This window comes from Monopterus albus, unplaced genomic scaffold, assembly GCF_001952655.1.
Source record: "Monopterus albus unplaced genomic scaffold, M_albus_1.0 scaffold299.1, whole genome shotgun sequence".
Lineage (NCBI taxonomy): Eukaryota > Metazoa > Chordata > Actinopteri > Synbranchiformes > Synbranchidae > Monopterus > Monopterus albus.
The window spans coordinates 304615-314676 of record NW_018128179.1 but is presented as its reverse complement, the minus strand read 5'-3'; the positions used below and the strand labels follow the sequence as shown (position 1 = coordinate 314676).

At 40.3% G+C, this 10062-nt stretch overlaps 1 protein-coding gene across 1 annotated transcript in view; it reads right to left on the bottom strand.

The window, feature by feature from the left end:
* Window positions 1-10062, bottom strand: part of ncapd3 (non-SMC condensin II complex, subunit D3) — a 73912-nt gene that overhangs the window by 55934 nt on the left and 7916 nt on the right. The window contains 7 exon segments of the mRNA XM_020623432.1: window positions 95-220; window positions 444-516; window positions 1203-1336; window positions 2264-2351; window positions 5148-5209; window positions 5690-5857; window positions 6088-6254. Coding sequence (XP_020479088.1) covers window positions 95-220; window positions 444-516; window positions 1203-1336; window positions 2264-2351; window positions 5148-5209; window positions 5690-5857; window positions 6088-6254 — 818 coding nt within the window.

Here is a 10062-nt window from a genome sequence, read left to right as displayed (position 1 = left end):
AACAGCACAAAAATATATAATATAGAATAGATTTATGTATCATGTTAAATATGAAAAGTTCTCTCTTAAACAGTTGACCATTGGCATACCTTACCTTTGAGTGTCTGGAAAAATTAAACAGCCATTTGATGAAGCAAGCATAATCTGTGGTTGTCATCTGAGACGTCAGCATACCGACAGCCTGGGCTCCATGGATTCGAAACTCACTCTTCTCCACCATCTAAACATTCACCGCACAAACATTAAATCTCAGCTATGCTAATGCATCAGCTAATAATGTAACAGCAAACTATTCCACCAGTATAATCATCACTTCAAATGTGACTGCCTTTGTGAACTTTAACACAGAAAGAGTTGATAGTGACTCTCTGAACTTTACACAAACAGTGATATTTATCTTCATATGAAGCATGTCACTCCACATCGTTTGCTGAACACTTCACCTGGATGCAAATATGCTGCACGAGGATCTTCAGAAAAGGCAGTGCGTGCTCCTTCAGCTCATCCATAAGATGACTATAATTAAAAACACTATATGATTAGCAACCTGACTGCAATTAATCAGGCAGAAATATCCCAAATTATCAACAATAAAGAGATCCTGATGCAACAAATTCACATTTTTTCACTCCATCAACCAACAGAAATAAAAGAATAGTTAAAAGATGGGGTCAATTCATGTCACAGTTTCTAACAAGCAATGACACATTTCTATAGAGCTGTAACATTTGAAGATTTTTTTGTGCAGGATACATCTCAGATTTTAATGTGGGAGAGATGCTGATAAAATCCAATTGCATATCTCTTTATATCTGGCAGGTGGAAGTCCACAGTTTTTTTGAGATGAACAATGCTCTGAGGGCTTAAAAAGGGGGAAAAGAATTAAAAATAAATAAATGAAAAAACATAATAAAGTATGCATTACACTTACATACTGACCCACACTGAATCTAGCAGTAGCTAAAAATCTGCTGGTCTGTCAAAAAGGGAAAAAAGGTGATCTTATGCAAATCACACATCAAGCATTTCATGCTTAATAAAGGAGAATATTTCATTCTCCGCAGTCCGGTGGACTGGTTAATGCAAGTTTCCTCAGTTCAAATATCAACAAAACTGCTGTATGTATTATTCAGATTTCACTTATTATTCAATACATAACTCTACAGTTTGGTTTAACATTTGATCAGAACACAGCTATTTACCAAACAAATTGAATGGCCTGGTCACGAGTGGTGAGGATAGGCTGACTGAGCATGAGGAGGGAGGGCTTCCCTCTGCTGCCTTTATTCATCATCAGGATCACGTAGAGAAGCTGGCGGAAAACCATCCCCAGGGACTGGACAACAGAAATATCAGTTTAGATGCGAAACATCCCTTTGCTGTGGCATTAAAGTCTGAGTAAAGAAAAATCTGTGATTTGTTTCTAAACCCATTATATGTCAGAAAATAATTGTTGAAAAAGTAAGATCTGTGAACTATGCAGTGCTTGATTCTGGACTCAGACCATTAAAATGTTTCTGTGGGGTAAGGAAGCTGTCAGTAAAGACATGAGTATACTACTAAACATGCATGCATATGGTAGGGCTGGGCAACATGACAAAATATTTTATCACGATAATATTTTCATATCAGTCGATAAAGTGTTGCACTGAATTGCATACAATAATAAAGTGACCTGTGAGTGTATGCAAGCTACTGAATGTAAGCTACCTTTAGCCTGCCACTGCAGCACTAGCAGTTTGATTATTTGATTTATTTTCATGTCAAGGAAAAAATTATTGTTGTTCTATTTTTAAATCACATCACATCTCACTCTGAGAGTTGAATGTCTATTTTATGTACCATAACCTAATTATATTATTACAGTAGTTTATTTTGTAATGTATAGGCATGTCGATCTTTTATGCTGAAATAAATATACAAGTAGTTATGTCTCTCGTTGTATTTGTTTGTATGGACATAATGCAAAAAAATAGATACTTGAATAGTGAAATAGAAGCGAATGAAAAGAATGAATATTCAAGTGTCATTTTTGGCCATTTCTGACAGCACTAAATTATACAGTGTGCCAAGTGCCATCTAGTCGACAAAACACATACGGTCTCTATGTTTCACTACAAACTCCAGCCATAATGGTGCAACCAGAGGAATTGCATCACCATTCTGCAGCCTGAAAGTGGTATTTAGGCTGATAAGTTACACAGTAACCCAACAAGTCTGTGTACTATTGGCCCACCATAGATCATGAGAATAAAATTCTTACTTCTTTCTGGTCTCCGTGTTTTGGTGAGCAGAGCAGTTCCAGTCCGTAGAAAGCCATCTCAGGGACACTCCTGAGCTTGTTGGTATCTCTGTTCAGAAAAAACACAATTGACATCACTTAACATGCTAGGAATGCACCTATAGCACTTTTTTCAAACCCAGTAAGAGTACTTATATTTGAGTACTCGCCATGTTTCTACTATTTAAAAAATGCTATTACCATAAAACTGCAATCTGTTTTGATTAAACAGAATATCTTATGGAACAGAAGGCTGTGCAAATTACCTGAAAACCTTCTGTAATAACAAACACAGCACTGCTACCACTTCTATTGAATAACATGTAACTGACTGAATGTCTGTCGGGTTACAGCATGTGACCCTGTTTTAGAATGTAATGCTTTCACAAAACCCCTGACCAGAACATCACATTTTAGGAGTGCATATTATCACTGTCAGAAATTTAAATATTTAATTAAATGAGGCTGCATGCTTTATGTAAAACTGGCTACTGTCTGTGGCTCCATACTGTTCTCTCTGCTGGACACACACCTGCTCTGGTGGTGAGGTGCTGCTTGTCTCAGCCAACCAATTTCATACACAGAGCTTATATGACATCAATGTTAACTACAGAAAGTCTGAAGATGACGTACTGAGTATCCCGAGATCGTGATACGGCACGGGGATATTCAACATGGCGACGCACAGTCACAGAGTAAACAAACACTTTCCTAGCTATTTTTTTCAGACTTTATAACCAACTACTGGAATTACACGAGCAATCCATCGGAATCGCACGCTGCTGCCAATAGCCAGGACGGACCTTCCACATACTGGAAGATTTATCGGATCTAGACTCATTCATTGACCAATACTACATTCGCTGCAGTATGGATACCGCCAGTACAACCCTGCAAGACACCCCAAAGCCAAACAAATGGAAAAGACCTCTTCTACAGATACAAGCGATCTACAGACGACAGACACTGAGGTCAGTGTTCTTGCATCCTTCAATAAACTCAATTTACTGGTCATACTTCATGATGAAATAAAAGAGCACTGGTCTAGCCTTGAACTCGCCCACAACTACATTGAAAAGTTAGAACAGTCAAGCAACTCTCTCCAAGCATCCATCAAAACAGACTCCATCACGAATGAAAAGAGAATAATGAAAGAAACGATACTGGACATTCAAACCAGAAACATGCATGACAACCTTATCTTTTCCAGCATTCCAGAACAATCACCTGATAACCCCGAAGCACTGGTTAAGGACTTCATGAAAAACCAACTCAAAATTCCAAAAGATACTGTTGATAAGATCACCTTTCACCGCGCACACCGCCTTGGTCCACGTTCCAACATAACACCCTGACCCATAATAGCGAAACTGGAACACTACAAACACAAAGAACTAATTAAAAGTAAAGGAAAGGAACTGAAAGGCACAAACTTTGGACTCAATGATCAATTCCCACCTGAAATAAACAAACGATGAAAAATCCTCTACCCCATCATGAAACAACACAGGCGGAACAACAAACGTGCAAATATTGTGGACAAATTATACATTGAAGGACAGCTCTATCGTGATTCGAACATTACCCGTGGCTCTTCTAATTTTCTACACACCACCTACCAACCAGTGACTGCTGCATTATATTTTAAATAATTCAAGCCCCATTGATCACCCTTGTCCCTTACATCCACACATACAGCGACCCATTTCCCACACGGACTCTTACAACCATCCCTTGCATCAGCGCCCCTCTTTTTACTGTTATTCTGTCTGTGTTTTTGTTTGCTCATCACACCATGTCAAAATGTATACTTGTCCATGTTTTTCTGTACTGTTATGCCCACATCCATACTCTAACACACATACATATAAACACACACACACACATGCATCAACTCTAGATCCTGTTAACCCTCTTATGTTTTTTTTTCCTTCCTCTCTCTCCTTCCTCTCTCTCCTTCCCCCGCCTTCCCTCCTTTAAACATACAAACAGATATCTATAACAAACAATCAATCACTCAGTCACTTAAAATAGTGTCATGGAATGTTCACCTGGGGCTGAGGCCACACACATTCTGACCAACCTCTAAAAATGTAACAAGCTGCTTTTATTACTAGTACTCATCATTGTTCTCGTTAAATTTTTTGCTTTTTTTCCCCTCCTTCTCCCTTTCTTGCATTTCATAGACTGCATAAGTTGGAAATACCCACACTTCACACTACAATCTTGTAAAACACTACATCTTTTTGTAATGTCATGTATCTGTTGTCTTGTCAATGTGTTACTTTTTTATTTTATTATTATTAATTGAAACAAACAGAAAGTTTGTTTTCTTCTTGTTCACAACAGTCCACTACAATCAGCATAACAACCACCATGGTGCTTTTAGCGGACTGAACGGGACCGGATTGTGAGAAGAATGAAGAGGTCGAATTTTGTTATTGTGATCCGTTTCAAACAAATGTTTGATTAATTTCCCTCTCCATTACTGTTGGGTTTTTTGCACAAGAGTGTTGGCATCTGTTTAAACACAAAACTGTGCTTGCTTGCCTGTGTGAGAAGGGAGGGAGGGGCCCTCACACACAAAACAGAGAAGCTGAGCTCACACTCAGCTTTACTTTTGTCATCACTCATCTTAAAACATCTCTGAGCCGCTGAAATTTCTTTCTGCCACCTAACGACCAGCTAAGCCAGCGTGAGGTTAATGCAATGCTGCCGTTAACTGGTATTGGTGGGACAACTTTTACGAGCACAAGCAGAGTACCAGACAGTGTTATCAGCCCTGATACTACTATCGGCATCAGTGCATTACTACCTTACATGCATTCTTCAACACAGAGAAGTATAAAAAAAAATAAAAACTTACTGTACAGGAGCAAAGGTTAGCTCTCCAATGACTGGCTCAAAGTAAAGCAGTTTAGTCAAGACCTGCAGAGAAAAAAATAAAGACTACGTGCTCAGTGTGATATAATCAGTGGTCTCAGATGTAACTCTCAGAAGAAATGTTGTATTTAAGTAAAAGTATCAATACCTTAGAAATAGTGTTTCAAGCAAAAGTCCTGCATTCAAAATGTTACGCAAATAGTATTCAAATATAAAAGTACCAAACTTAAAGGTACTCGTTAAAGCTACAATGTGTAGAGCTTTGCCTTTCCTCAATATAATTAGCAATGATTAATGATGTACACATTAATTTTAAAGCTGGTATAGGTGGACCTAATTTTAATAATAGCAATTTCAGTAGCTACAGCTGTCAGATAAATGTAGAGGAGTAAAAAGTACATTTGCTCAGAAATGTAGTGAAGTATAAAGTATCATAAAATGGAAATAGTTAATTATAAGTTCCTCAAAATTGTACCCAAGTATACACTTTTCACTAATGGGTGTGATGGTGGAATCAGCAGTTACCTGTATGCAGCTGCTGATGTTCTGTCGTCTGTCTTTTAGGGGAAATGTTTGCAGGAGTCTGAGGAGGCTTTGGATCAGAAGGACCACAGCATCTTTGATCTTCATCAAGTCCTGAACAGAGAAATGAAGTTCCTCTTCCTCCTCTTCTTCTTCATCATCCACTTCCATCTGAGAATACCCACAACAGGCACCACAATTTCCATATACTTCATGTATTATCAAAATAACCTTACTGCATATATAAAAGTTCCAGAAAAAGGATATGGCAGACCATGCAGAATATTTTTAATGTCAACTTGAAAAAGAATTTCCACCTGTTGGGGAAAGGCTGTACCAATACACCATCACATCTTGTAAGTGTCCCGTGAGTCTGAGTGATTTCTGACACAGCACTGTACCTCTAGCATTTCTTTCCGCTGTGGTTTGGAGCGTTTGCCCTCTGCCAGAGAACTCTTTAGGCTGTGTTTCTTGCGCTTCTTTCCAGAGTCCCAAGGCCAGCAGTGAGAGGCCAAATCTGAACATGTGTCAAACAAAACCTCATGGAAAACCCTGTTGGCGATGCTCCCTGGAAGCAATAAATATATATACAGAAGTCATCTAAAAAGGCAGAGTGAGCGCACACACACACACACACAAAGAACTCCATTGTACATCACTGTCAACCTTATATGGAAACGAATTAAATGCACTTCGTATAATTTAACTGGTGGTCTCTGCATATACGTCTTTCTGCAAATTATAAAGATGGTACTGTGAAGTCATCTGGTGGAGGGGAGAGCGACACCACATTGCCACAAACGTTTCTGTGGCAATGACATCAGCAAGTTGCATGTGCACGTCAAGGGTAGAAAGGCCCAACATCTATGACCTTTATGAAAAGATAATAATGAATGAATGTTTATGTGGGTAAAACTGCATGAATCACAAAACTAATGACTGGAAAATGTTTGTACCAAGAACGACAGCTGCCTATTAGCTCAGAGTGTAGAATTAGCTGTTAGCATGTGCAATCTGGTCAGCTCTGTGGATTTTATAATGATTTTGATCGTTTACCCCTGAAACTGCAGGAATAAATGCGCATTTTAAGTTAAGCTCGGGGCTCACAATGTTAAAACTGTTTAATGAGTAGTCCTAAGATTCTGTGATTGACAGACATTTCAAGTTTTATTTTGGGAAGTGATGACAGTTCAGAGGAAGAGTCGTATTTTGTGACCTTGACCTTTGACCTTTTTCAGCCAAAACCTAATCACTACTGTGATGGTTCCGCCCCAAATGTCTGTACCAAGTACGTATGTTGATGATAAGAATAATCACCTGTATTGGCCAAGTATGTTACAAGGAATTTGTTTCCGGTACAGAACCGAGGCAGCCACATGCCAACTCAACCAATGGCTCTAACCATCGGGGAGGTTCCTGTGTCTTGCCCAAGGACACTTCGACACAAGGACTGCAGGCACTGAGATTCGAACCTTCAACCCTTTGATTGGGAGATGACTGCTCTACCCACCGTACCACTGTCACCTCTCCCCATCCAAATGGCTATGAGTAATCCTAGTAAACAGCCAACACATGGCAGGACCAAAAACATACCCTCCTTGGTGGAGGTAAAGAAACCAAGTTTGTAGCTTCATTCTAAAGAAGACAGCTGTCACTGCCGCCAATGGTGCTTTAACCAAGTGAAGGGTCTGAACATTTATGTAAATTGGATTTTTCAGTCTTTTACTTTTAATTAACCGACCAAATATTCCAAAAACCTGTTTTCACTTTGTCATTGTGACGTATTGTGTGTAGACTAAAGAAAAAAAATGAACTGAATCCATTTTAAGATGAGTCTAAAATATGAAAAGGTCTGAATGCTTTCTGATTCCACAGTAGGTTGTAATGAACCAGACTTGACTATTACTATTAAATTCAACCTGCTTTCTAGGAACATATCACTAATGATGACTAATGATATTTGTGTTGAAAATATTTTTCATTAACTAATTATATGGACATAATGGGTACTGATGCACACAACTGGCACTGCAGTGAAAAGACAGCTACAGCATCTGCTGTTTCAGTTGACCCAATGGGGGAAAAAAAAGCTCACACTGCACTGCTTGCAGACTACATGCAGACCTTCTGAGATCAGAATCAGAATCAGCTTTATTGGCCAGGTGTGACGGACACATGAGGAACTTGACTCTGGTACATTGGCTCTCAATGTGCAAAACAGGATAGGGATAAAACAGAGTACTTAAGGACTAGAAACCTGTACAAGTCTCTATGATCTGTACGAGGTATATTTACAGGTATTGCACTGAGGGTTATTGTCCAATCATACTGTCATTGGTTAAGTGTTCATCAGAGCGACAGCCTGGGGGAAGAAACTGTCCCTGTGCCTGGTTGTCTTAGTGCACAGTGACCTGTAACGCCGTCCAGAGGGGAGGAGTTCAAACAGATTGTATCTGGGATGTGAGGGGTCTGCAGTGATCCTCTCCACCCTCCTTTTGACCCGTGAGGTGCACAGGTCCTCCATGGAGGGCAGGCTCCCACCAATGACCTTTTCTGCAGTCCTGACTGTCCGCTGAAGTGTGTACTTGTCCTGTTTGGTTGATGAGCCAAACCAGACAGTGATGGAGGTGCAGAGAACAGACTCGATGATTCCTCTGTAGAACTGTATCAGCAGCTCCTGGGGCAGGTCTAACTTCCTGAGCTGGCGCAGGAAGTGCAACCTCTGCTGTGCCTTCTTGGTGATGGTCCTGATGTTTCACGTCCACTTCTTAACCCCTTCCTCAGATACATGCCCTTTAAACCCACGCATACCTTGACCCTGACCATAATGAGTGCAGACACAGTCCATGTAAGTTTGTGTGGTGCTGGGTGAGTTCATTTTGAGAAATAATATTTATGACCCGATAAGCTTGACCATTAAGCTGTGTGGGGGTTTGCCTTGGTTGTATCTTGGAGAGGGGGGTAGTGTCTGGACAAGGTGTGTGTATTGGGACCTTCTTAGGATCCCTTACTTGAGGAATTCAAAGAGAGGATGTTCTTCTTTCAGTTTCTTATCTAAAAATGTTTCCAATTGGTCTGCAAAAACAATGAGTGTTTGTTAAGCAGATTCCTTCTCCTCTGAGGTGGTAGAATTGTCTCAGATCATCCTGTGAGGGCATTAGCATGGAATGTACTGGCAAAGTGAGAATCAGAGTAAAGAAATGGAGGATGTCTGGGATGATGGTGTTGAATGCTGAGCTGAAGTCCACAAAGAAGGCCCATGCGTACGTCCCTGGGGTGTCGAGATGTTGCAGGATGTAATGCAGTGCCATGTTCACTGCATCATCGACTAACCTGTTTGCCCGGTAGGCAAACTGCAAGGGATCCAGCAGGGGGTCTACGATGTCCTTCAGGTGGGCCAACACCAGTCTTTCAAAGCAGTTCATAAATACAGATGTCAGGGCAACTGGTCTGTAGTCGTTAGGTCCACTGATGGAGGTTTTCTTGGGGACTGGAATGACGGTGGAGTGTTTATGTTATGTTATATGTTATATCTTTATTGTCATTGTACATTGTACAACGAAATTAAAATGCAATCCTTCGATAATAAAATAATCATAAATAATAAAAAAACCCAGCAAAATTACACACTCACATCCATACACATCCGACTATTGCACGGCTCCCTTAAAATCACACAAAATAAATAAACCCATCTATCATTCAGATTTTAGCAGCATTTAAAGCAACAATAGCTCTCGGATAGAAGCTATTCCTTAATCGGTTTGTCCTTGCTTTAATTGTTCTGTATCTTCTCCCCGAAGGCAGCAGCTCAAACAGACAATGTTCAGGGTGTCCCCACACAGACGAGGGGTCGTTGGCTGAAACCTGAGCTTTCAGCTTTTCAGAGTAGCTCCCCTTTGCTGCTCTGATCTCCCTTGTCAGTGTGTTCCTTCCCTGGCCCCACATCTACCTGTCCCCACTTCTGTAAGCCTCCAGTACTGCGCGCAGGCAGCCCAGAAGATGAAAAAACCCCGAACCTAATAGCCTATACAATTTAAACACTTTGTTAGGTTATTTCTTAGTTAGATAGATATTCAGAGATTTGTTGTCTAGGAATGTTTAGTGCAGACAGGGTGACTAGCTTAGGCTGTTAACTGTTCAGCCTGCAGTGCAGACTGCAGGCACGTCAAGGTTACAGGAAAAGAGCTGTTAGTGTCAACTGTAATGCTAGTCTTAATATTTGTCTTAATGTGTAAGGTTATGTCCAATTGTTTTAGATACACACCACGAAAACAACAGTCACGCACCTTGACTTTTCCTCATGTTTTGGCTAAACGTTATAGCAGCTGCAAGGCTTGCTTATCGGGTGACGTCACGGTTCGACAGCCCAGAAA